The sequence below is a fragment of the Zophobas morio genome, unplaced genomic scaffold, assembly GCF_036711695.1.
Source record: "Zophobas morio isolate AGI-343-1 ecotype UQ-CSIRO unplaced genomic scaffold, CSIRO_AGI_Zmor_V1 ptg000017l, whole genome shotgun sequence".
Classification (NCBI taxonomy): domain Eukaryota; kingdom Metazoa; phylum Arthropoda; class Insecta; order Coleoptera; family Tenebrionidae; genus Zophobas; species Zophobas morio.
The window spans coordinates 13,993,174-14,020,919 of NW_026972122.1; the positions used below are offsets into that span (position 1 = coordinate 13,993,174).

At 34.8% G+C, this 27,746-nt stretch overlaps 3 protein-coding genes across 3 annotated transcripts; 1 reads left to right on the forward strand and 2 right to left on the reverse strand.

The window, feature by feature from the left end:
- Nucleotides 1-949: 949 nt before the first annotated feature.
- On the reverse strand, nucleotides 950-27,708 carry LOC135130597 (probable cytochrome P450 4d14). Its single transcript, XM_064058002.1, has 12 exons — nucleotides 27,416-27,708; nucleotides 19,587-19,948; nucleotides 19,463-19,531; nucleotides 19,239-19,410; nucleotides 3,577-3,780; nucleotides 2,589-2,789; nucleotides 2,346-2,531; nucleotides 1,791-2,152; nucleotides 1,671-1,739; nucleotides 1,447-1,618; nucleotides 1,222-1,395; nucleotides 950-1,173 (listed from the first exon to the last, which is right to left on the reverse strand). The coding sequence occupies exons 2-12, from the start codon at nucleotides 19,938-19,940 to the stop codon at nucleotides 1,007-1,009; spliced, it is 2,130 nt and encodes a 709-aa protein (XP_063914072.1). The 5' UTR covers nucleotides 19,941-19,948; nucleotides 27,416-27,708; the 3' UTR covers nucleotides 950-1,006.
- On the forward strand, nucleotides 22,399-23,531 carry LOC135129960 (uncharacterized). Its single transcript, XM_064057230.1, has 4 exons — nucleotides 22,399-22,430; nucleotides 22,510-22,715; nucleotides 23,017-23,203; nucleotides 23,476-23,531. Exons 2-4 carry the CDS (start codon nucleotides 22,515-22,517, stop codon nucleotides 23,529-23,531), a joined length of 444 nt encoding a protein of 147 aa, XP_063913300.1. The 5' UTR covers nucleotides 22,399-22,430; nucleotides 22,510-22,514.
- LOC135129961 (putative nuclease HARBI1) lies at nucleotides 24,295-25,528 on the reverse strand. Its single transcript, XM_064057231.1, has 2 exons — nucleotides 25,400-25,528; nucleotides 24,295-25,342 (listed from the first exon to the last, which is right to left on the reverse strand). The coding sequence occupies exons 1-2, from the start codon at nucleotides 25,444-25,446 to the stop codon at nucleotides 24,295-24,297; spliced, it is 1,095 nt and encodes a 364-aa protein (XP_063913301.1). The 5' UTR covers nucleotides 25,447-25,528.
- Nucleotides 27,709-27,746: the final 38 nt, after the last annotated feature.

A 27,746-nucleotide genomic window follows, 5' to 3' on the forward strand; every position in this document is an offset into this window, starting at 1 on the left:
AAGAATTTTGGAGATGTGAAAGATAAAAAAATTAACAATATACGAAAGTGGTAAATACATCATTTTGGTTAATTTACCACTTTCGTATATTAATAATAATATAGCAAAAGAAAGCGGGCAAATATATTCGAAAAGATCTTGTGTGTGTAATATTTTCATTTGGGAATTGGTTATGTAGTTTATATAGACTACCTACTTTTCTTTCTCCACTTCTTTAAAAACCGAGCTAATTCCCTGTATAATATATATTAGTAGCAGTATGCCAAATCATCGACCAATGACAACAGTCGCTCGACTTACATGAAGGTAACACTAGTGGATATTACAACGAGGAAGAAAAAGAATTAAAAGTGTGTCTGCACCAGTCTCACGCGTCCGTTTTGGGAAAATTTATAAGTGAACTTGCAACAACCTTATTTACTTATACAATTTATCTTGTGGTGGTGTCCCTACAATTTTGGGTTTTAAAATAACCTAAATTGTGATTTGTTTTAATTTTCGCGAGCTACTTTCAACCTAATTTGTTTCGTCAATTATTTAATTCGGGAATTAAAAAAAATCATCAGGTATTACTGCTCACTTTCTGCATAGAAACTACGCATCCTGGCAGAAATTCTCTAAGCCATCACAACTTTAGGACACACCCACATACAAGCAGAGTGGTTGCCGGCCACATCTGCTACAGATGTAATGACGAATATTCTTCATATGTTAACTTTTAGCAATTACCAAGGAACCTACCCGCTATTAATTCTTGTAATTCTAGTATAAGCAAATTCATAATCTCCCACTATATTTTCTTAAATATCTACTCCAGTATTGTCAACAGTTTGACGATTAGGGCAAAACAATGGCACTGTGGTTTTAAACAGAAGACCGCAGTGGGCTAAGAAGTAAGGCCTAAGTATAAACTGGCTTATCAGCCCAGCCCTCCATAAAAAACCGATGATCCAGAACATAACTTTATTTAGAAGAACACGTATAAGTAGAAATCATTACACAATAGCTAAAATTTTTCTCTTTTTCTTAAACATATGCTAATTCCATTGGCCGACTTGAGAACAGTCTCTGCCACCAGCTGTAAGTCATGGTGCGGAACTGCAGGTTGAAGTTTAAATTCTCTAATTATTTTCGAAATTACACTTTTCATCTCCAGCATTGCAAACTTTTGTCCTAAATATTTATTGTTTATAAAAAGTAGGTATTTAAAGAAATTGTTACCGATGCAGTTGCGAGGACCAGCACTGAACGGTATATAAGCGTATGGAAATTTACCATCAACATTTAAAAATCTGCTTGGATCAAACGTTAACGGATCCTTAAAATAGTCTGGGTTTCTGTGGATACCGAAAGGAAATAACAATATCGTAGAACCTTTGGGTATGCAGGTATTTTCTAAAAATAATATTTCACAAATAAATGATTGGATAAATAGGAATGAGATACCGTATTCTAAATCTACATCCGGCTGTCTACCAATTATTGGAACTGATGGATAAAGTCGTAGCGTTTCCTTAATTACTTGTTCCAGATACTTCATACTTTGCAGATGGGCATATTTGACATTAGGCTTTCTGTCTCCTTCAAATATTAGTTCTTGTTCTTCAAATACTGATTGCTGAATAAAGTAGGTACCTAATATGGTATACGGTATGATTTCACTAGCTCACCTGAACATCAGGGTAATTGGCAAGACAGAAAAGCGTAAAGCTAATAGCCGAAGCTGTAGTATCGTGACCCTAGAATTGTTTTACTTGTATAACACATATAACACATACAGAAATAGAGACCGCAAACATGAAAGTATCAACTTCCTCTCTTATGTCAACCTTACTTAACGGTTGTCCATCAACGGTAGCCTCTAATAGCAAGTCTAGAAATGCTTTCTTTTTTTTGGTTTCAGAATTATCGTCTTTAGTGTGTCCCTGTAACTCTTGATATCGCTTGTTAATGACACTATTTGCTTGTTCGTGCAAAATACGAATCGCTCTCTTCTCTATATGGTAATTACGAGTTAACATATAAGTCAAATCAAGCATCTGTAAAGGTTGAACTGCTCGTTCGATGATAATTCTGCACATCTCTTTCACACTTTTTACATATTCTGAACCAATATCATCCTGAGCGTTTATACTGATTCCCATTGTAGTTTCTGAAAACAGATCGCAGTTATTAATATAATATTAATTGTACGTAAATAAATGATATAATTTCCTTGGTTGACCCTTAGAGCTAGTACAGCAGTCGTAGTGCAGCCACAATTATTTTTATAAAAGTATTAACTCTACTTTCATTTATTTCTTTTATCATTTCTAAAAAGATAAAGACTTTTTAAAAACACATACCACATATAATATCTAGGCTGCATAAGGTAACAAATGGATAAATGTCAGTACTAGTTTTTCCAACTTCTTCTAATAATTTTTGAACAAATTTATCTCCACAAGTCTCAAATGTCTCAATAAAATTTTCTAGTACTTGAAAATGGAAAGCTGGTGTCAACAGTTTTCGATGTTTCTTCCATTTTGGACCTGAATCAATTTGATTAATAAAATATTTTTTAAATTAAAAAAATATCTAATACTTACCACTGCCGATCAACAAGCCGCTACCCAACCATGAATATAAGTATTGATAATCTGAAGATTTTGTTAGCAATTTAGTACTACTCAATATAAACTCTAACATTTTATAGTCAGCTACTAATAACACTCTTTTTATTGGTCCCATTTGCATCTTAACAAGTCCACCATGATTTTTGACATATTTCAACATAGTGTTTAGTATAACTAAAATGTACAATAACTATTTTAAATCTCTTAAATTAAATACTTTACTGCAATTCAATTTTTAGCAACAAAAATGTACCAGTTGACAAACTCTACAGTGCTAAATATATCGTTAAATGCGTGACCAACTTAACCTAACTTAAAATATTCTATAAACTGGCTTTTATATCTTAAATTAAGACAATTTCTTAATTATTTTTTAAGATATCAAATAATAAATAAATCAAACTTAATACCTATTACGCTGAAAGTAAAGAAAAAACGAAGTCGATGGTATTAAGAGATCATTGTCAAATTAAATCTTCTACAACATTTAAAGATAGGTACCTGTTTTCTAAACACCCCGTACTACCTTTGCAAATTTAAGAGTCAAAATATTGTAATGATGAATCCTGTCACTTGAATTTAAAGGAAAACTATCATCTAGGGTATGCACACGTAAACTTGAGTATCGAGAATTTGCAGAAATACAACATAATAAAAATGAAATTTTGTTAGAACCATAAACTTATATCGGGCAAGTTATGTCCTTTTTTAATACAGGTTAAAACTAACAACATTTAACAGGTGTGTTTGAAAGTATTAATATTTACGCTAATAATCGTACTGGTTGGTAAAACTAAAAAAAAAACAAAAAATAGTACATATGTATAGTAACGTAAATACGCACCCATCACGCGAATTTCTTACTTTGAGCGTTAATTTTCGATTTACATTTGATTTTCTCCGTGTGTGTGCATAGCAACCTAGACTGTATATGTGAACCCTCTACATATTATAAGCATACCTGCCGAGGATGTGAAGTCTAAAGCGTTCCCAAAAAAAGGTACTGTAGGTGGTCCTGGCAAGTTTTTGTAATATTTTTTGGTGTGACATAAGTGAAACCACCACCAAAATACTAATATTATCATTCCTAATGGAAGAACAACATTTGCTAAAAAACTCGTTTCCATTTCTTCTACTGTATGTTCTCCAAACTCCAAACAATTTCCTACAATAAAAATTACATACTCGCATATGCAACGATTTGTATACAACTATCTAAATAAATAGCACAGGAAACCCATCAGCTTTGCATTTTATCAGTGACTATGTATGTAAAAAGACCGGCAACCCCATATCCCTAACAACCTTCAATGGGTGTTACTAATACCATTTTACGGGTTGTTGTCTGAGCTTGTACAACACAGCTACTGTAAGTGTAACTGTTTTAGTTTGAAATTTAACGAGTCGGACGGCGCCGAAAATTACTCACACTTTGCGACTCGGATCAAATATGAGTGTAGGGACCAAAAATCTGCGCAAATTTCACATTAGCATAACTTTATTATTAAATGACGAATTAAAAATGTAATTCTTAACATTTATAAAACAACTTTTTGGAATACAATCTCCACCATATCAATTTGCTTCACAAATTTTTGTTTTAACGCAGCGCATTAAATTTGTAAAAGCCAATATTTTTGCCTGCCAAATTTTCAGCAATACACACCGCTTAATTCTACATGTGTGAAGGGTTCCCACCCATGTTCACATAAATTCCTCTTTAGATTATTACAAAAGCATTCTATTGGTCGCAGTTGTGGAACTTTCGGAATATTTTTGTCCTTAGTAATAAACTGAATATTTATGCATAAATGACGTTGGCTGGGTAATGATTCAGAAAAATTTTACTCAAAGCTAAAGTAGTCTACAGCGAATTAAAGTTTCAAAAAATTGTTTATTCAATAGTTAAAGTACGTACACCGTTACGTCTTGGTCTAATTGTATTTTTTTTAATTAAAATATTTTAATACAAAATAGGGTTTCGGTAAAATTAATAATATAATTAATTTTTGCAAGGACACGTACATCAACTTGGATTGGTGCGGTGTAATACTAAAAATAACAGCATTGTATTGCCAAAATTATCTGCAAAAATGAAGTGAGCTGTTGTTGATTTAATCAACAAAATAAACTGACTCATTCATACATTTTTTCGAGCCACCTGTTTAAGCAAATCTAAAAAATATGAATGCGATGATAAATCACAAGTAAAAACTCATCATACTTTGCACATCTTTGGTAGAATTTATTCGTCAAAATTTGGAGAAGACGTCATCAGTTTTTTGGGGGGAATAAACAGATATATTTTGAATAACAATTTGCCATGCTTACAATAACTTAAAAACGTCTGCAAGATTTCAAAGTATTCAGTTTTGCCATTCTTGTTTTGGAATGATAAATTACATGTATAGACTGATCATATTTTGCACATTTTAAATAGGATTTATACGCCAAAATTTTGAGGTGACGTCATCAATTTTTTGTAGGGGATAAGTAAGTATATTTTGATTAAAAAATGTATCATGCTTATCATAACTTTAAAACATCTGCAAGATTTCAAAACATTCGGATTTGCACATTCAACATCTATGCTCACTGATTTTATTTATATATATGAGAGAATTCATAGCGGCGTTGTCAGTTATCAAAAACCTATTTTTCTTAGTTTTTTAACAGTGATACAATCAAACACTACGAATTGTAACAATAGTCGTCGTAAATGAGTATACAGACAAAAAGGAAATCTTTTCTTCCCTAATACATTCAAACAGTGGTGGCGTTTAGGTCGTGCTGGAGTCCGTTGTGCCCAGAGGCAATGTTAGTCGATCTCAAAATTTATTTTTTTATGATAATGCACGACCTCACCATGATTGGAACCTGTTTTCCACCTTTATCTCCCGTCCTTAATCCAATTGAACATGTATGGGACTTCCTGCGACGCCGCAGATTTGATATATCATATCCGTATTTAATTGTAAGCAGATTAGTCTACATTTTTAAATTTTACGTGATTTTTTCACTATTACGGAGTGGCATTATACATTTTTGCAATGATAGCCATTACTCACTCTGAAGATTTGATTCACTCGCCTAGCATTGTTTCACAAAGGGCGTCCTCGGGAATAATGGCTATTACACTTTTTGGGTAGGTAATAAAGAAAGATTTTTGTTTAACAATATAACGACATGAATACAACCACAATTACATTGCTAGAATCAGGTGTTTAAGACAAAAGAAACGTGCAAATTAAAAGATATAAAAATTTAAGGAAAAATTTCTTTTACAGTTGAACACGAATAGCTGTGGAAAGGTAAGGGACTTTCCATAAATTGTGCAAATTCATGTAAAAAATCACATCAAATTCTGCCATATAAACTTTATTGTTATGGGATGGGTTTTCTACGCTCTCAGTTCAAAGTGGGACACAGTGTACGTAGCAAATGTTGTTACCTCGGTGGGAATTGAACCCACACCTCTCGCATTCCGGGCAAGCATCCAGATCACTAGACCACGAGGCAACTTATCTTTTCTCCGCTTACCGACGTGTTATTGTGCCGCCACAACCTCATGAATACCTTTCCGATTCGATGGTAGTCAACGTTTAATGGAGTTATAATACTTTTAAATATAGATATAATAGTAATAAATGTAGAAATACGCCCTAGAATGACATTGATCTTCGACCAACAAAAAAGCAGTTTCAGTGCTGGTTTGACCTAGGAATTTCGGTTGGGATTCGCCAATTTGTTTTTATGAATTGTAATTTGTGGCGGACATTCCAATGCGCTCCGCTAGTACCCTGTCGAGGGCGCCACCGTCATCAGAGGCGGTACTATCCTACTCCATACGCACCCCATCCTGGCCACCCTCGCCCTATTGGTGGGTTACTACGCAGGCACCCCCACGCATCTCAACTCTGCCTATATAAGGGCTACCGCGATCACTTTTTATCTCCACCTTAAGGGCTGCACTGTCTAGGTCTTTTTCTGGTGTTCACTGCACAGATAGAAGCGCACTTCAGTGTCCACCATTTCCACCTTAAGGTTTGCACTGTCTAGGTTCCCTTCTGGTGCTCACCGCACAGATCGAAGCGCACTTAACTGTCCACCATCTCCACCTCAAGGGTTGCACTGTCTAAGTCCTCTTCTGGTCATCACAGGGCTGCACCGTTTTCGGTCCCCTGCACCATGTCAACTCCGCGTTATCACCAGGGTTGCACCGTTTTCGGTCCCCTGTGCCGCATCGCCGACGTCTTAATCAGGGTCGCACTGTCTAGGTCCCCTGTACCTCATCACCGACGTCGTCATCAGGGTAGCACTATCATCCCCTACGACGCTTCGAGTCCCAGGAGCCGCCACAATGACCGCCGAGGTTGCCGCCCCTTCGAGAACCCATACCCATACTTTTGAATTGTATTATTTTTACAAACAATAAAATACTGAGCTACCACAAGTTCTAATTAGGAAATAAATGCTTCGTAAGTATGAAGCACTTTAGATACGACCCTCCTTGCAAACTCACGCCGATGTCATGAATTCATAATTCCAGAATTTTACATTTTGGTACAATGTGTGGTTAATGGGGATTTCACAGTAGTATTAGCAGCCAAAGCAAAGAGTTGTGAAGATTGCAGAGTTCCCTACTGAAAGATATCAACATTGTTTACTTTCGAAAAAGAAAATGATATATTTTGTTTGTTAATGCCTATAAATAGGTATTAATCCAAGTTGATCAATTGTCAGACTTAGGAATTATCATTGATAACGAATTAACTTTTGTGTCACAAATATTGCAATTGATAAGTACCACGTTGAAAACTTCATGTTTTATTTTTAGAATTGCCAGAGAATTTGATAACTTATCATGCATTAGAGTTCTTTTTTATGCATTTGTGCGTTCAAATTAAGTGCTTTAGATTATATAATAGTGTTTCCAATCAAGTTATTAATATACATATTTCATTTCAAGTTTCAAACAAAGGCCAGCCGCAAAAAATTGTTTGTGAAATATTTGTTTTATTGTTTTTTCTTATTACTTATTTTTATTTTGTTGGTTTTTAGTTTTTAGTATTTAGTAAATTTATCAACACGTCAAAGTATTGTATTATTGTAGCTATGTCCAATATGGACAGAATTGTCGGATGGAAACAAAGTTTATTATTATTATTATTATATACGGAAAACTAGACAAAACAGATTTTAAAGTAGACTAAAGTGTTATAATCACTTAGTTTGAGCATCCGAATAAACGACAGTTTAATGATGATATTGATAACACGTAAAATTGTGCTATAATTTTCATAGTTAAAAAAAGAAACGATTTACCTAACAACCTAGACACTACTCAAATACAAAAGTCAAACTGTTTTGTCGCTAAGCAAAGTTCTTCAATACCAAATTACATAGTAAGTGTCCACTTATCATTAAATTCCTGTTTTTTATATTTATTTTAATACCTCGCGTTCATAATCGAGCTATTAAAGCACCCCAATTAAGTGCTTTAATAGAAATTTGAGTCCTTTAATAGAACTAGTATAATTTACGTTTTCAAGATGGTAGTTATTACAAATGTCATTATCAAATAAAAAATAAAATTACAGGTAGTATATTTATACTTAAATTAATTCATAATTTTATTCAGTCATCACTGATGAAAAAGTGTAGTTCCAAAGTTAACTTTACTACAAAAATCTAATGGAAAGCTATATACCTATTTACAAAAAATGAAGTAAAACAGTTGGTGAAGTGGTTTTATTTTATAGGTGAACGGCAATTCCAGCTAGTAAACTATTGTTACATTCAGTACAATTATTTAGTATTTAAAAAAATTACCAACGAGTGACCAGGTAGCAACCGATACAATTCTTTTTACTTCCCGAACGTAAGCAAAGGAAGTATTGTAATGTTTTGAAATCTTGCAGATGTTTTATCTTCTCCAAAAAACTGATGACGTCAGCTCAAAAGTTTGCCGGATAAATCCTATCTAGAATGTACAAAATATGATGAGTCTGTACTTGTAATTTCATCCCAATCATTTTTTTGAATTTGCATATACCGGGTGACTCAAAAAAAAACAATGAATGCGTAAATTTATTTTATTGATTTACTCAGGAACTACAAAACCGAATGCTTTGAAATCTACTGCGAAAAAAAAACATAATAGGCATGCAGTCGTCACGTTTCTGATAGCGAGGGAAGTACTGTCTAAACTCTTTAGACCAATTTTTTAGATTTGCTTAACAGGTCGCTCAAAAAAATTAATGAATGAGTCAATTTATTTTATTGATTAAATCAGGAATAGTTTACTCCATTTTCCCGAAAATTTGGAGATACAACACTGTTATTATTAATATTACATTGTACCATCCCAATTTAATAGACACAAAATTTTGTAAAGTAAAAACTCGCTTGAAACAAAGGCGTAGCACGCTTATTTACATTTACTTTAACTTTACAGACGTGCATTTGTTGTGTTGGGCTGACTAGGTTCCGTGAATGTGGTATAGACAAGTTATAATCAACCAATTGTGAATTACACCATCAAAAATTAAAATTAAATCCAATGTTTTATATAATAAGCGGAAATCGAAGCTATAAAAAAGTCCGGGCGACCATCGCTATTGATTGCAGTTTCTCTGTTTCACTCTCACGTGTAGAATCTCAGCAAGTGTTACCGTTTGTTGTCTTAAATTAAGAATGCTTATACATAAATGATTTTGAGTCGCCTCTGCTAACACACGCGGCATACGTGAGTAAACTGTTTCGTTATTTTATTGATTATAAATCAATATTCAAGACGATCCAATTCATTTTCCCGAAAATTTGGGAATGCAGTACTTTTATTTTTAGTACTGTACATCTACATCTATCCAAACTGACGTGTCCTTGCAAAAATGTTGATGACGTCATCGTAAAATTTTTGTAAAATGCCCTGCTACAAAAATGTAATGAGAAAAAACATAATAGGTATGCAGTCGTCATGTTTCCGACCGCGAGGGAAGTAGTGTCTAAATCCTTTAGACCAATTTTTTTAAAAAACATCCGACAATTCCATAAAAAATCGCTCAAAATCTAGCACATCTAAGAACTATAATTACAAAACATAAGATTCGTAAGTTGTGCAGAATATGTTGAAAGAGAAATAATATGGAAAATACAGATACAAAAATGAATCAAACAGAAATTAATTTCTATGAAACTTCAAAATATAACGTAGATGAACATCATTTACAAAGAGGGTGAAATTTGCACTACTGCTATGATTCCAGCAGATTTTTCCTGAACTGATCCTATTCCTTTTATTAAATAAGGGCTGAAGTCTAAAGTGATAAGGCATACAGAAAAAAATCATTATGTAACCACATCAAATGTAACTATGTAAAAATTCTTTTCGGGGGTTCATCTTCTAATTCGTTCAGAGAAGTTCAAGAAGGAAGAGAGAGAGAGAGAGAGAGAGAGAGAGAGAGAGAGAGAGAGAGAGAGGGAGAGAGAGAGAGAGAGAGAGAGATCGTGATAACTGTCGAAAATGAAGAACAAAACGTTCAAGGTGACAATATAAATATTGCAAAAGGTTGCTATGTTATTGTTCAGTATCTAGGAAATTATATATATTATAAATAAACAAGATAATAATGAAACTTTTATAGAAGTAATAACCCTCAGTGGATTGAATCACTGGAAATGGCCTGCCAACATAAATGAAATGTACGACGCAGAAAATGTGACGAAAATTATTTTCGCGCTATTACCTGTCAATGGAAGGGGGATTTTAATGTGTCAAAATAATTATTCCATATGATAAGATATATGATTAGTTAACGTGGAATTCGAGCAGTCCCTTGGTGTGTTGTTAAACAGCAAAAATGTCTTAATATGTTTGTAGCACACAAGGACACAAACTCTACTCAATAACTTGATAAATAATAATGGTACTACCAAAGAAACAATACGATTTATGTTTAACTGAATCAATTATTTCACCGATTACTATAAATATCTACTGCTCTGATAATATTTATTTGCAGTAAAAGACGAGTTTTGAGTATATGCCTACAAACTAAAATTTTGAAAGTACATACATCCCACGCAAGATTCTACCTGCTACTGACATTCTGTTGTTTAGGAATATTTGCACCTTTATTATTGTCCATTCTTCCATCAAAGCGTGAAGAATATTTTTTTTTAAGTTTCTGTTAAAAAAGATATAAATAAATGGAAGAACAATGGAAAAAGTTATCAAAACTGCACGCAGCTTGTGGAACAGCAGCTCTTTTTCTAATAATAAATATGTGGTTAAATTCATTACGAAATTTAAAAATTCTTACACTTATTAAAATATGTTGTAGCAACTTGCATGTATTAAGAATTACTTCTTTGTCTTACATCTCACTCGGGATAAGCACGAAAAATCTTCCACCTACAAACGAGCACTACACGCCAAAGCAAGTGCCACTGACGAATAGACAAACACGAGTGAGAATGAGCGAGACCGAGAAGACGAATTGCAGATTATCGTGCATACGCACCGTATTTCGAGTAGGGCAACGTGTACAAGGTCAAGCCAATTCACAGACCCATAGGTCCCGCACCTGTGGATTAATAAGCCAACGATGAACAAGTATTTTCGGACAAACCGGTGTTGTTTTAAATTGCATCATGCGAGGTAGTCACAGTAAACTTCCAGTATACGTAAACAGATCTACATTGTAAGTGATAGTTAAGGGAAGTGTTGCAATAATTATTTTCATTGGCAAATTTGTACCATGTTTATGTTGGCATTTACGGCTCGTAGACTAGGGTAATTAATTACTGGACAAATACTATGTTAAATGTCTCCATTAGCAGGCTTTCATTTGTTACAGTCGATGGCTCAGTGACTGGTGCATCGATTTATTTCATCAATAATTATTATTCAGGATCACGAACGATTCAACAAATTTCCCCTAAATTCCTGCAGTAATACACACCATGCAGGGCTGTCATAAATATTTCCTACAACCAGTGACATGTTACATTTTAAAATGTTACAGATTTGCTACTTCTGTAAATATAGTAAACATTTTACTTCCTGAGCTAAGGAAGTATTGTAGGGTGAGTGGTTATTTTATATTCTCTCGATGGGTCATGGACCTCTGGACTGGAGTGCGGATTCAGTTTGTCGGTCTATTTGTCTGTTCTCCGTCCGTGAGGATTTTTGTTAGACAGATAATTTCCAAAACTACCGGACCGCGTGTTGTCAATGTTTAAATGGGTATTATAAATATCACGTAGATGGTAAAACGCTAACCAAAATTTGTAAAATCATCCCCACCAACAGTATGATGAGGTCATCTCAATATTGTACATAGGTTTTAAATTGCACGAAATAACATTCTCCTGCGCGTATAGTTTATGAATACGTGTTGAGTTTTTACCCAAGCACAGTGAAATTAAAAAAAAATTGGTCTAAAGAGTTTAGACAGTACTTCCCTCGCTGTCGGAAACTTGACGCCTGCATGGCTATTGTGTTTTTTTCTCATTACATTTTTGTTGTGTGGAATTTTAAAAAAAATTGCGATGACGTCATCAACATTTTTGCAAGGACACGTATATCAGTTGGGATAGATGTAGTGTAATACTAAGAATAAAATTATTGTATTCCCAAATTTTCGGGAAAATGCATTGGGTCGTTTTGAATATTGATTTGTTATAATCAATAAAATAACGAAACAATTTACTCACGTATACGGTGCCGGTGAGAGGCAACTGAAAATCGTTTATGTATAAGCATTCTTAATTTAAGATGACAAGCGTAACAGCATACGTGAGAGTCAAACAGAGAAACTGTAAACAAAACGACCATCGGTTTTATTGCTTCGACTTCCGCTTATTATATAAAACATTGGGTTTTATTTTAATTTTTTACGGTGGAATTCACAATTGGTTGATTATAAACATGTCTATTCCATATTCGCGGAACCTAGACAGCGCACAAAACAAATGCACGTCTGTAATGTTAAAGTCGATGTAAATAAGCGTGCTACCCTTATGTTTCAACCGAGTTTTTACTTTAAAAAATTTTGTGTCTACCAAATTGGGTTGGTCCAATGTAATACTAATAATAAGTGTTGCCTTTAATTTAATCAATAAAATAAATTGACTTCATTAATTTTTTTTGAGCCACCTCTTAAGAAAATCTAAAAAATATGAATGGAATGATAGATAAATCACGAGTACAAACTCATCATATTTTTTGCATTTTAGATAGGATTTATTCAGCAAAATTTAAGGGTGACGTCATCAATTTTTTTAGGAGGGATGAACAAATACATTTTGAACAAAAGTTTACCATGCTTATAATAACTTTAAAATATCTCCAAGATTTCAAAGCATTCACGCATTCATTAATTTTTTTGAGTCACCCTGTATATGCAAATCCAAAAAATATGATTGGAATGATAAATCATAAGTACAGACTCATCATATTTTGTACATTTTAGATAGGATTTATTCAGCAAAATTTTGGAGTGACGTCATCAATTTTTTAGGGGGGAAGAGCAAATACATTTTGATAAAAAATTTACCATGCTTATGATAACTTTAAAACATCTCCAAGATTTTAAAGTGATCGGTTCAGTAATTCCTGATTAAATCAATAAAATAAATTGACACATTCAATAATTTTTTTCAGTCAGCCTGTATATGCAAATCGAAAAAATTTGAATGGAATGATAAATCACAAGAAGAGACTCACCATATTTTGTACATTTTAGATAGGATTTATTCAGCAAAATTTTGTGGTGACGTCATAAATTTTTTAGGGGGGGACGACCAAATACATTTTGATCAAAAATTTACCATGCTTATGATAATTTTAAAACATCTTCAAGATTTCAAAGCATTCGGTTTTGTAGTTCCTGAGTAAATCAGTAAAATAAATTTTGCGCATTCATTAATTTTTTTGAGCCACCCTGTATATGCAAATCCAAAAAATATGAATGGAGTGATATATCACAAGTACAGACGCATCATATTTTGTACATTTTAGATAGGATTTATTCGGCAAACTTTTGAGCTGACGTCATCAAGGTTTTGGAGGGGATAACCAAATATATTTTGACCAAAGATTTATGATGCTCTTTAGAGCCTTAAAACATCCACAACATTTCAAAACATTCGGGTTAGCAGATTCAAAATTAAATTGCAAAATGTTGTTTTATAATTTTGATTTTTTTTCCAAAAATCTGGACGTCTCGGGTAAAAACTGAATTCGGAGTCGTAAACTACATGTGTAGGACTATGTTATTTTATACAATTTAAGACCCATTTACTATGTACAGTTTTGAAGTGACGGCATCGCATTAGTGGTGGGGATGATTAGACAAATTTTGGTTACCGTTTTACCATCTACATGATATTCCTAATATAAGTACAAAATTTCACAACAATCGGTCCAGCACTTTCGGAGATTATCTGTCTAATAAAAATCCGGTACGGCAGACAGACGGACAGACGGACAGACGGACAGACGGACAGACGGACGGACAGACGGACAGACAGACGGAAATGGGAGACCTATTTCTTTGTATTCTAGGGGTCATGAAAGATCGAGAAAACGTAAAAGTAGAGAGTCGGCCGACGGACTCGATTACAATACTTCCTTTGCTTACGCTCGGGAAGTAAAAAAACTATTTCTACGTAACATTCTTCCGATGTATGGACATAAACACTTCAAGTTGTTATTATTGCTGAGAGGCCATTTTTACTAATTGAGCGTAAACTAAGGAAGTATAGTAAATAAAGTAATCGAGACTGAGTCTCCCCTTAAGAAATTTTTGCCTTCCCTAGACAGTAATGGAGTCCATCGGGCAATTTGGTAGGTTCATATTTTCTCGATATTTCATAACCGCTAGACAAGGCCGCAGCTAGGGAGACGCTAGGAGATGCTGAGCCTCCCCGGGATCTAGACAAGTTGTAATTAACCAAATGTGAATTACAACATCGAAAATCAAAATAAAATGCAATGTTTTATTTAATAAGCAGAAGTCGAAGCAATAAAAATTGGTCTAAAGAGTTTAGACCTCCCTCGCTGTCGGAAACGTGACGACTGCATGCCTATTATGTTTTTTTTTTCACAGTAGATTTCAAAGCATTCGGTTTTGTAGTTCCTGAGTAAACCAATAAAATAAATTTACGCATTCATTATTTTTATGAGTCATCCGGTATATGCAAATTCAAAAAATATGAATGGAATGATAAATTACAAGTACAGACTCATCATATTTCGTATATTCTAGATAGGATTTATCCGGCAAACTTTTGAGCTGACGTCATCAGTTGTTTGGAGAAGATAACCAAATATATTTTGACTAAAAATTTATTATGCTCTTTATAACCTTAAAACATCTGCAAGATTTCAAAACATTCGGTTCTGTAGTTCCTGAGTAAATCAATAAAATATATTTACGCATTCATTAATTTTTTTGAGTCACCCTTTATATGCAAATCCAAAAAATATGAATGGAGTGATAAATCACAAGTACAGACTCAACATATTTTGTACAATTTAGATACGATTTATTCAGCAAAATTTTGTGGTGACGTCATAAATTTTTTAGGGGGACGACCAAATACATTTTGATGAAAAATTTACCATGCTTATGATAATTTTAAAACATCTTTAAGATTTCAAATCATTCGGTTCTATAGTTCCTGAGTAAATCAATAAAATATATTTACGCATTCATTAATTTTTTTGAGTCACCCTTTATATGCAAATCCAAAAAATATGAATGGAGTGATAAATCACAAGTACAGACTCAACATATTTTGTACAATTTAGATACGATTTATTCAGCAAAATTTTGTGGTGACGTCATAAATTTTTTAGGGGGACGACCAAATACATTTTGATGAAAAATTCACCATGCTTATGATAATTTTAAAACATCTTTAAGATTTCAAATCATTCGGTTTTGTAGTTCCTGAGTAAATCAGTAAAATAAATTTAGGCATTCATTAATTTTTTTGAGTCACTCTGTATATGGAAATCGAACAAATATGAATGGATTGATAAATCACAAGTACAGACTCATCATATTTTGTACATATTAGATAGGATTTATTCGGCAAACTTTTGAGCTGACGTCATCAAGTTTTTGGAGGGGATAACCAAATATATTTTGACTAAAGATTTATGTTGCTCTTTATAGCCTTAAAACATTTGCAACATTTCAAAACATTCGGGTTAGCAGATTCAAAACTAAATTGCAAAATGTTGTTTTATAATTATGATTTTTTTTCCAAAAATTTTGACGTTTCGGGTAAAAACTCAATTCTGAGTCGTAAACTACATGTGTAGGACTATGTTATTTTATATAATTTAAAACCCATTTACTATGTACGAGTACAATTTTGAAGCGACGTCATCGCATTAATGGTGGGGATGATTAGACAAATTTTGGTTAGCGTTTTACCATCTACATGATATTCCTAATATAAGTACAAAATTTCGCAACAATCGGTCCAGTACTTTCGGAGATTATCTGTCTAATAAAAATCCGGGACGGCAGACAGACGGACAGACGGACAGACAGACGGAAATGGGAGACCTATTTCTTCGTCTTCTAGGGGTCATGAAAGATCGAGAAAACGTAAAAGTAGAGAGTCGGCCGACGGACTCGATTACAATAATTCCTTTGCTTACGCTCGGGAAGTAAAAAAGTCTGCTACCATACATGGTGGACCTGATTATATTGTTTCCTTTTGTTGATTAAATCGAAATTCAAGAACGACTCACGACGATTCAGTACCATTATTCTTAATATTACACTGCATCTACTTCTCTAATTTAAAATTTAACCTTTAATAAACATATTTCGTGAATAAAACAAACTATTCTTATTTCAGTTAACTTTATAGCAAATGCTCCCATTTAAAATGTTTTTTCTTAAACAAATAACCTTTTTGAAATTTCCCGAGAAATTTGCTAACGAAATTAACTTGCAAGTAGTTTAAAACATAATACTGTAAGAAGAGACTACTTGGCAACATGACTGCAGTTAATCGCATTCAAATGTTTTTTTTAGTCAGATAAACTTGTTTACAATTTCTGTGGTTATTTAGATTAAATGGTAGTTATTAATAATTCGCCAGACATTGCACTTCAAAGCTGATAACAACGTAGATATGTGAGTATGCTTATCTTATTTCTAGAGTTGCCACATTCACCATTGTTAAAAAGAGGAACAATAAAGCATTATTTATAACTTTTAACAACTTCATTTATTAGCCAAAATTAATATACTGTTACGAAATAAACCCATACGCCGCCCCGATACGACGCCTATGGGTTTTTCCAGTATGTGTGTCGATGATGGGTGATCGACGGCCAAACGGCGCTCGCTAGAGTGATGACGACCCACAGAACAATGCAATCACCCACCTATGATGGTCAAACACCGTGGTCATTATACAAAAATCAGTTTGAGGCAGCAGCGACAGCGAATCTTTAAGAGGAAGAACAGAAGGCTATAGCAGCCCTAGAGATACTTACTTCAACCCCTGTCTGACGAAGATGTAAACAAATATAGTGCCTTAACTACTGCTCTAGAACTGCGATTTGGGGATGAACATCTAAAGCAAGTTTTTGCCAGGGTAGTCCTACGCTTTGAAGAAATGAAGAGTTCAAACTGAATCAGCGTTGTATTAAAGCGAAGCCTGCAGGATTGATCGTTTATCAGAACTGCAAACACTGCGACGAGGTTGAGCAGCTGAAAGCACGGTCAACCGCAGGAAGAAAGCAGTTGTAGAAGATGGTAAATGGACTACAGCTCGGTGTAGAAAGAACCAGAAGGAAGACGAGGATATTGGGTCGCTCCTCAAATAGAAAGAAGATGGGATAGAACGAGCTGGCTGGTCGGAAATATCAGATGAGTCACCTTCTTTCAAGGCATTATGGTCTCAATGGGACTCCTTGCATGTCGAGAACGGATTGCTGAAGCCTGGGAGAGTCCGGATGGAAGGCATGTTACTATGCAGTTGGTGGTTCCGGCCACCAGAACCAAGGAAGTAAATCGAGAGATGCACAATGGGATTTCTGGTGCTCATTTTGGAATCAACCACCGATGCAACCACACAACGTCGGTTCGCCTTTTAGAAGAACCGCAGTAGACGTAGCAATCCCCTTCCAGTGATCGAAAAATAGAGTGGCGAGTGATGGAATGAAGACATGTTACGATCTTCGGGACAACTCAGTAGGATTTCAGGCGGGAGATTTGCTATAGCTTTATAACCACCGAAGAAAGAACTGTCGTGTCGAGGATCAACGAAAGGAAAATGAAGATTGTTCACTTAGGCCGCCTCATGAAGTACCACAGTGACACCGTTGACGTTTCTGATCGGGACGATGAGAATTAAGGAGGGGGCAGTGTTACGAAATTAACCCATACGTCGCCCGATACGGCGCCTATGGGTTTTCCTAGTATGTGTATCGATTATGGGTGACTCATCGACGGCCGAGCGACCCTTGCTAGAGCGGAAGTCGCGATGGATTCCAGAAAGACCCCGATCGCACATCTAGAAGGAAGTATGAGTTTAAATAGAGGCCACCTTCAGGAACGAGTCAGTCGAGGTAGTCCAAACAACGAGAGCTGAATTCAGTTAACAAAACCCGTTGTGCCGGAATCATTTTGTAGATAAGCGCTCTGTAATTAGTCGTGTAAATCCGAGTTACTAAAAAATAATTGTTGAGTTTAACCCACGCCGATTTTGTTCACCGTTCAACGTAACAATACATTCAATAACTTCTGACCAAAACACATACAATAATTACTTTCTCGAAATGTGCTGAGTACCACACAAGTGCCAAAAGTAACGACTGGCCTTAAAAATATTTTTATTTTTTTCTATTTAATTTATAAATATGTACTCAATGAATGCAAAAACTAACTCTCATTGAATTTATTTTCACATAATGTTCATCATATTAAGTGTGGAGATAATTTATATGATAAAGAGAACAAGAATATAACAGAAAAGACGATAGTGCAAAACTTTGATGAATCAAAGGATACCAAGGAAACGAAAAGAATGTAAAAGCTGGCAAAACGACAAACACAAGCTTTCGGCACCTTTTTTTGTGAACCTGAGCCCACAGTAACACCCTTTTCGCAGTTTCAGACCATATGTTGACGAAATATTACCTGTCACTACCTAGGGTGCATCTGTACAATCTGGTAGAATTTCTCACGAATCACCAGTTGTTCAGCAACCACCCTACGGACAATAAAAGTTTGCGAACTTCATTGGTAGTAGTAGTACTAGAATGGGCAACATTTTTGGTGAACGTCCATCTCTTCTAGCTACAAGGAATTCATACTCGGACGAATTTGGATTTAGAAAGAACGATTAAAAACTAAAGTCTACATATTAAATAGCGTATCAGTTCAGAACACAGGCTTATTTATGTAAAATTACAAGAACACGTACTAGAAATATTTAGATAGAAAATTCTAACATGTTGCCCTTTTATTTAAACTTATCTTGATACCATTATTCGATTTGAGAACTGACTCCGCCATCAACTGTAAGTCATGTTGCGGCACTGCAGGTTGAAGTTCAAATTTAATTTAATTAATTAAATACCGTATTCTAAATCTGTGTCCGGCTGTCTACTAATTAGTGGAACTGATGGATAAAGTCGTAACGTTTCCTTAATTACTTGTTCCAAATACTTCATGCTTTGTAGGTGGGCGTATGTAACCTTAGGCTTTCTATCTTCTTTAAATATTAGTTGTTGTTCTTCAAATGCAGATTGCTAAACAAAGTAGATAATATGGTATGTATATAGTATGATTTCATTATCTCACCTGTACATCAGGGTAACTTGCAAGACAGAAAAGTGTAAAGCTAATAGCGGAAGCTGTAGTATCGTGGCCCTAGAATTGTTTTACTTGTTTAATACATATAACACAGGTATATAGGAATAGAAACCGCAAACATAAAAGTGTCAACTTCCTCTCTTATGTCAACCTTACTTAACGGTTGTCCATCAATGGTAGCCTCTAATAGCAAGTCTAGAAATGCTTTCTTTTTTTTGGTTTCAGAATTGTCCTCTTTAGTGTGTTTCTGTAACTCTTGATATCGCTTGTTTATGATACTATTTGCTTGATCGTGCAAAATACGAATCGCTTTCTTCTCCATGTGGTAATTACGAGTTAGCATATAAGTCAAATCCAGCATTTGCAAAGGTTGAAGTGACCGCTCCATTATAATTCTGCACATTTCTTTCACACTTTTTACATACTCTGAACCACTATCATCCTGGGCATTTATACTGATTCCCATTGTAGTTTCTGAAAACAGATTGCAGTTTATTACTGCAAAAAGAACAAATGGGTAAAAAAAATAAATACTTTTTTTGTTTGAACTTAAAGCTGATATTCTGTACAACCACAATTATTTTTATAATAGTTATTTATTATACAAGCGGTTAAAGTGAATGTTTAATGAGCGGTCAGTTTAAGGCGAGAGCGGCGTATGCCGCGAGCGCCTTAAGACCGCGAGTGTAATACAAAATTTTATTCAATTTTGACAACCCCAAGTCCAAAATTGTGAAAAAATTGGTGATTCAAAGTTCAGACTCGAGAAACGTCAGAATTGACAGCGACCAAATAAAAGTTTTATATGCGTAGAATTTAGTGTACAATATCAGGTGTGTGTGTGTAGTATGTGACTCTGGCGACGGTGTTTGTTTATTTTAAACAAACTAAAATTATCGAAAAATTGCAAAATCATGCAAGATTCTAACGACACTTAAAGGGGTCTATTTTGTAACTCTTAACGATCTCGCTAGAGCATCGTTAACTTACGATAATCGTTCCCATAACGATTTTGGGACTGATAGCGATTTTGTAACATCTATCGTCTCGTTACATAGCGATCGTATCGTTAGAATGTCATCGTTCCGGAACGATAGGTTTCAGCTCACCGTTAGAAGTGTCAGAACACGTTAGAAAAGTATTTATACAATGAAGAGGAACGTTTTGGTGCAAATATGGGTAGAGAAGGTAAATGTAAGTAATTAATGTATGTTTGGATTAGGTTGATAACTTATTATATATTTTTTTTACTGCAGAGACAGAATCAGAAATTTGTCTCGGGTCTTAAGAAATGTAAACCACCCCTTGATCGTTCGAGAAGAAACCTTTAGGAAGACCTACCAACTGTAATGGGAAGCGGCGAGAGACACATTTCCAGAAATACTGCCTCAGAGTTCTGTATTATTCACCAGAAGTTGCAGGAAAAATTACATACTCATGTGCTGTTTCACACAATCTTACGCATAAGAAATATCGAAAATGACGAGATCAATATTGTCTATGACAAGGAGAACGATAATAATGAAGAACTTGAATATGAAGAACACAATTTACTACATGAATGGCATATCACAAGAAATAATTTAATAATACAGCATTTTCAATAATGTATTTATTATTTTTTTTACAACATAATGAAATTATTAAACAGTTCCTCTTTCACATAGTCTTAAATTTCTGGCCTTCTTTCAAACATTGAATTTCCAATCTACAAATCTCTGGAACACACAGTGACGTTTACTTACCAGGCAGTACATTGTAATTAGAGTGCCCTATGTTATATTCTTGGTGTACTAAAAAACACAGAGGTTATGGTTTATTGTGTAACAGTATTTATAAAGATTAAACATCTCAGTTCTCATAATTGATTGGTCATGACTAAACAAGATGTTCACTTTGTCATAACCAAAGTGTTGATGTAAGCAGAATAATTGCTAATAGTTGTACGATAAATTATAGTAAAGTACACATTTTTAAAAAGAGTGTTCGGGAAATTCATTAATTACACATACCTCTCTGAACTGCTGAACACTTTTGTGGTCCTCCCACAGAATTTAGTTTTGCTACCAACCCTTCCCATATCTTTTCTAAAAGATCTGGCTTGTCCGCTACGAACTTTTGGGCCCTAAAATCTACATTACCTTCTAACTCCTCCACATACAACTCATGTTACTCTTGGGTAATACGCTGGGCCCTTTTACGTTTTTCCATTGCTCCCGTGAACGTATTGTAAACTTAATTTCGTGTTAGTGTGATTATTTTGATGTTTTTCTTTTATAATTATTGTTTACTTACATGTTATAAGTTCAAAAATTTGTCCAAACTTCAATCAGTAGCAAAACAAATGTCATATGTCACAACAGAGAACAACGTAATCTAGACGCTACACAAATTTAAATACTACCGATTCTAAAAACATTAGATTCATCGTTCCGCTAACGATTTCAAAGCTTTACGATTACGATAGTGTTTATAAAATTGGAAATTTGTACAATCTCGCTAAACTGATTTTACGATTGCTTCTAACGATTATCGTTTGGGAACGAGATCGTTCCGGAGCGATAAATTACAAAATAGACCCCTTTACTCCCAGAAAAGACCAGGGACCCTACTCTTGACTTCGCTGAGTTTTCTCACTGGTGACAAAAGTCATGTGTTTAATTTCACTAATTTGAATAAGGGGTCTATTTTGTAATTTATCGCTCCAGAACGATCTCGTTCCCAAACGATAATCGTTAGAAGCAATCGTAAAATCAGTTTAGCGAGATTGTAAAAATTTCCAATTTTATAAACACTATCGTAATCGTAAAGCTTTGAAATCGTTAGCGGAACGATGAATCTAATGTTTTTAGAATCGGTAGTATTTGAATTTGTGTAGGCTGTGGATTACGCTGTTCTCTGTGTGACATTTGTTTTGAAAGTTAGTAAAATTTTGTGAAGTTATAACTTATAGCATGTAAGTAAACAATAATTATGAAAGAAAAACATCAAAATAATCACACTAACACGAAACTCAGTTTACAATACGTTCACAGAAGCAATGGACAAACGTAAAAGGGCCCAGCGTATCACCCAACAGCAATACGAGCTCTATGTCCACGAGTTAGAGAGTAACGCCGATTTTAGGGCCCAAAAGTTCGTGGCAGACAAGCCAGATCTTTTGGAAAAGATCTGGGAAGGGTTGGTGGCCAAACTCAATTCTGTGGGAGGACCACAGAAAAGTGTTAAGCAGTGGAGAGAGGTATGTGTAATTAATCACCCAAACACTATTTTTAAAAATGTGTACTTTACTATAATTTATGCTACACTTAGCAATTATTCTGCTTACACCAACACCTACCCTTGTTTTAGATGAAGTGAACATAGTGTTTACTCATTATCAGTCAATTATGAGAACTGAGAAGTTTTATGTTTATAAATACTGTTACACTATAAACCATCACCTCTGTATTTTTTAGTACAACACCAAGAATATAACATAGGGCAATCTAATTATAATGTTACGTATGTCTGGTACCCAAGTAAATTTCACTGTGTTCCAGAGATTTGCAGATTGGAAATTTAATGTTAGGAAGAAGGCGAGGAATTTACGACTGTATGAAAGAGGAACTGGAGGTGGAGAAGCTGCTGCAGGTACTTTAACAGACCTGGAGCAGCGACTCCTAGGTATTACGGGGAAAGTCGTTGTTGCGGGGTTGGTTTCGTTACCTGAATTAGGTGTACCACAATGTAAGTATAAGAAATATTTGTTTGAAAAATGTTGAACAATAAAACAAAGACACATTATTCGTGAAAAATATGGCACGAGTTCATGTGGAAAAATTTTTTTGGTATAGTTCAGCTAAAGATAATAGTGCATATAGTGTTTTGATTGGTTAAGTAGTTTTTAGAACATTATCTTCTAACTGCCCATTCACAATTGACATAAGGCATAAGAACGAGAGCATAACATAATTTACGTTTTTGGTTTGTGTCTGGGTTATGCTTATGTACGTTCACAGTGGACAGAGTGAACTCTGTAAGAATTGTTAAACTGCGCAAACGCAGAACAGAATAACTGCCGGCTAAGCATAGGCTGTGAAGTACCAAGTGCCACCTGTTAAAGGGAATTCAATAGCAGCATTGAAAAGTCCCTAGATTTTAACATAATTTTGACATAATCTGTGCACAAAGTTGAACTTATTTCAACTTTGTGTACGCACTCAAGGATTACATAAAACGTTCATAAGCATAAGAATTAAGTTCGTCCACTGTGAATACGTTTGCGTATACGTTTTCCATCGTTTCAACTTTATATATTTATGTAAGCTTTATGTACTTGTTATGCCTTATGTCCATTGTGAATGGGCAGTAATACTTTGGAGTCGTAATCGTATTATGTATCTGTATCCTTTACAACAGCGTTCTTTCAATATTTAATTACATTTTTTTAATAAAGTCCTAGGTCATGGCAGTGAGAACAGTGTAGACTTTGATGATCCCGGTGATCCCATTGAAACCGATACTTTTCCCATACCTGCCTACGATACACCTCCTGCTGCCCCACCCAACGTCATTCCTTCGACATCCAAAGATAAACCCGTCCCAAAAAAAATATATAAAAATAAAACGTTGAGTTCGTCACTAAAATCAGTCCTGGAAAAAAATGACGGAACTTTAGAAGAAATTAATAACAACTTAAAAAAATTGGTTGAGTTAAAAAAGCGGGAAGTGTTATTAAAAGAAATGAAATTTAAATTAAAATATCCTAGTGTAAATTTTGATGTTTTGGACAATTCTGTTTAATAGTTTAATTATTTTGTTTTAAAAAAATAAATATATTATTGAAAATGTTGTAGTATTAAATTATTTCTTGTGATGCGCCCTTCATGCAGTAAATTGTGTTCTTCATATTCCAGTTCTTCATTATTGTAGTTCTCATTGTCATAGACAATGTTGATTTCGTCATTTTCAATATTTCTTATCCGTAAGATATTGTGTAAAACAGCACATGAGTATATAATTTTCCCTGCAACTTCTGGTGAATAGTGCAGAACTCTGTCTTTGAGCAAACACCTAAAATATGATTTCAGCAGACCAATACAACGTTCAACACAGTTCCTCGCACGAATATGTGCTTTGTTGTAACGGCCCTCTGGTGTATTATCTTCAGCTCCAATGATAGGGGTCAAAAGAAACGGTGCTAAAGGATACCCTGAATCTCCTAAAAGCCATGTTGTTCTATCGCCCTGCATATGGTTGTTTCTCATAATTTCCTTAACATTACTCATCATCCAAACGGCACTGTCGTGAACTGACCCGGGAAAACGAGCATTGATATTTAAAATTTTCAAATTAGAGTCGCATATTAGCTGACAGTTTATGGAATGACTGTTCTTTCTGTTCACATACACTCTGCCAGGATGAACAGGATGTTCTGCAGGAGGGGGAAAAATAAGAATATGAGTTCCGTCAATGCATCCCTCTATACCGGGAAACCCAAATTTTTCGTAAAATCCCGCTTTCACGGCGACAGCCTCTTGCATATCTCTGGGAAACTGTATGTATCTTGGAGCAATTTCCACTAAAAGGTTTGTTACCTCCTTCAGAGATTTGCTGACTACACTTTGCGAGACGGCGCAGTGTTGATCTTTGCCCACAGATTTTTGGTAACTTCCTTGGGCAAAGAAATGTAAGGAAACCATAAATCTTACAACTGACGGAGTTCTTGTTGCCCTCCTTCCTCGTTCCATTCGCGGCAGTATTTCTTGAAATACATCCCTTGCCGCTTGCCTTGACAGTCGGTAGGTCTTCCTAAAGGATTCTTCTGGAACGAAGAAGGGGTCGTTTACATCTCTTAAAAACCGAGACAAATTTCTCATTCTGTCCCTGCAGTAAAAAAAAATATATAATAACCTAATCCAAAAATACATTAATTACACTTACCTTCTCTCTACTTCTACCAATATTTGCACCAAAACGTTCCTCTCCATTGTATAAATATTTTTCTAACGTGTTCTGACACTTTTAACGGTCAACTGAAACCTATCGTTCCGGAACGATGACATTCTAACGATGCGATCGCTATCTAACGAGACGATAGTTGTTACAAAATCGCCATCGGTACCAAAATCGTTATGGAAACGATTATCGTAAGCTAACGATGCTCTAGCGAGATCGTTGAGAGTTACAAAATAGACCTCTAAGTGTCTACTCGTGACAACCTGTGAGATGATAAATCTCAGCCAATGAGTTATTTCACCAAAATATGTGGCAACGGAGTGGGAATTAAAAATGTATCGAACAAACGAGAAGCGAATAATTGACAAGTGACAAATTTTTTTGAAGTTCGAGCGCAAAAACTTTTAATTATTGAATACAATGAAAATAACGGAAATACAGAAAGACATCTTGGTCAAATTTGTGAAAAGTAATCCAGGTTTGACGTCTGGGAAGTTTTCTCCAACTTTTACAACAAAAAAGACAGAAGAGTTTTTGACAACTGGTGTGCGTGCTTCGGCTTGTTCTTCTTGAGGCCCATGCACATCGTCATCAAATAACCTTTAAAATAAGTTTCTGAATTATTATCTAGACGATTTCGGTACTATCACGAATATTAATTTCTCCCAAATCTTCAGGCGGAGGAATGTTATTTTGAATGCACAAATTGTGAAAAACCACACAAGCGTTTATAATTTTTTGCACTCATGATCTTTTTTGATGGCTTTCGTGCATTCACCAGGGTGCGGGAGTTCGAACTTTCCGCACACGTGCATTTTAACTTCCCGTTGCCATGGTAACCTTAAAATACTCGCGTAGTGTCAACATTGTGATGTGTTGACGGCGCCATTGTTTATAAATAACTCACAGTTAATTTCTTCAGTTTAAAGGTTTATTCGTTGCAAAAAATATTGTACACAACACGTTCGTGAGCCTGCTTCCCGCATTCACGCAAATGCGGCACTCCCTTCGGCGTGCCGCAAACAAGCGTTCATGCGGGAAGCAGGCGATCCCGAACTAGTTGTGTAAATTACTATTTACAAAATAAGAATAGTGTATAAAAGAAATACATCCTAAAATGTGAAAAGGTGAATGAAAAAAAGTTTTGACGGCTTATTTGACTAATTATATTATCAAATAGACTTGTATCAGTCTTAAAATTGTCGATTTCAGAGCTTAACGACGATGTCATTAATCGGATAATCGATATCTGTAGAAAATTTCGTATAGAGTGTTAAGACAGCTATAGATTGAAATATAGCAACATCGCAAAAGTGTACGTGCATGCTTGTCAAACATACACATAACCTAACCATCTTCTGACTAGGACTAGAAATTGTTGTATTGTTATAGGTACGGGCAATGTAATAATATAATTTGATTAATTTGCTTTGAACCATTTGTGTATCGTATATCTAAACTTTTTAAATTTCCAACAAGACAGCCAAATGACAGCGAGTACTTCCTTTCGACAAGCGTTGTTGCCTTGTCGTGACAATTTCTACCGACTCTGTTCTAATTGATCCAACATAATTTCAGGGAACATAAAGAAGCGTCATAGTTTAAATCAAATAACGATTGAGACACAGTATGTTGAGGACTCCTCAATTTGTGTTGTCTAAACTAGCAATAAAATTAACTAGAAGAAATGTCATAACATTTTTAACGGCGCCTTTTACTTTCGACAAACTGAGACCAGATTTACCAGAATATTAAAAGTTGCTTAGGACTGTTTTCTTCACTTTAATTCAGGTCAAACGGATTACAATTATTTGTGAAACAAGTTTTTAATTGGCATCGACTATTTAAATTTGGTCCTTGCCTTTGGTAGTTGGGGATTCCAATGTCAAAAGGGCAAAATCAGCCTGTATGTCACATATATATTAATCTATGATAATTTCGTGCAACATTTGAAAAACCAACCTCGAAAAAGTTGTGAGTAGACTATTTATTTTCACTTACATTTTCTCAGCAAAGTCAACCTTATTTTCAAACAAGAAAATTAACTATAATTATATTTTCTTTTCTGCCTGAAATTTCACATGAAAATACTAAGAAAAATCTTCTGCTTGTTTGTAACAAGTACTGCGTCTCAAAATAAATGCCACTGACAAATCATCAACACGAATGGGAATGCAGGAGACCACAAGTTGCAGATTACAGTTGCCCACACACCGTGTTCAGAGCACAGCAACCTATACAATTTCTAGTCAAATCACAGACCCATACACACTTGTTTTCGCGCGACGTCAATAATAATACTGGTTTACAAATTTAAACTTGTTTTCATATC

Coding starts and splice junctions, on each gene's coding strand:
- LOC135130597 (XM_064058002.1), bottom strand. CDS start 19,940: ATGGGAATCAGTATAAATGCCCAGGATGATAGTGGTTCAGAGTATGTA. Junction 2,532..2,588: donor CGGCTTGTTGATCGGCAGTG/GTAAGTATTAGA, acceptor AAATTGATTCAG/GTCCAAAATGGAAGAAACAT. Junction 2,153..2,345: donor CAGCCTAGATATTATATGTG/GTATGTGTTTTT, acceptor ATCTGTTTTCAG/AAACTACAATGGGAATCAGT.
- LOC135129960 (XM_064057230.1), top strand. CDS start 22,515: ATGGACAAACGTAAAAGGGCCCAGCGTATCACCCAACAGCAATACGAG. Junction 22,716..23,016: donor GTGTTAAGCAGTGGAGAGAG/GTATGTGTAATT, acceptor ACTGTGTTCCAG/AGATTTGCAGATTGGAAATT. Junction 23,204..23,475: donor TGAATTAGGTGTACCACAAT/GTAAGTATAAGA, acceptor GTACGTTCACAG/TGGACAGAGTGAACTCTGTA.
- LOC135129961 (XM_064057231.1), bottom strand. CDS start 25,446: ATGGAGAGGAACGTTTTGGTGCAAATATTGGTAGAAGTAGAGAGAAG. Junction 25,343..25,399: donor TTGGTAGAAGTAGAGAGAAG/GTAAGTGTAATT, acceptor TTTTTACTGCAG/GGACAGAATGAGAAATTTGT.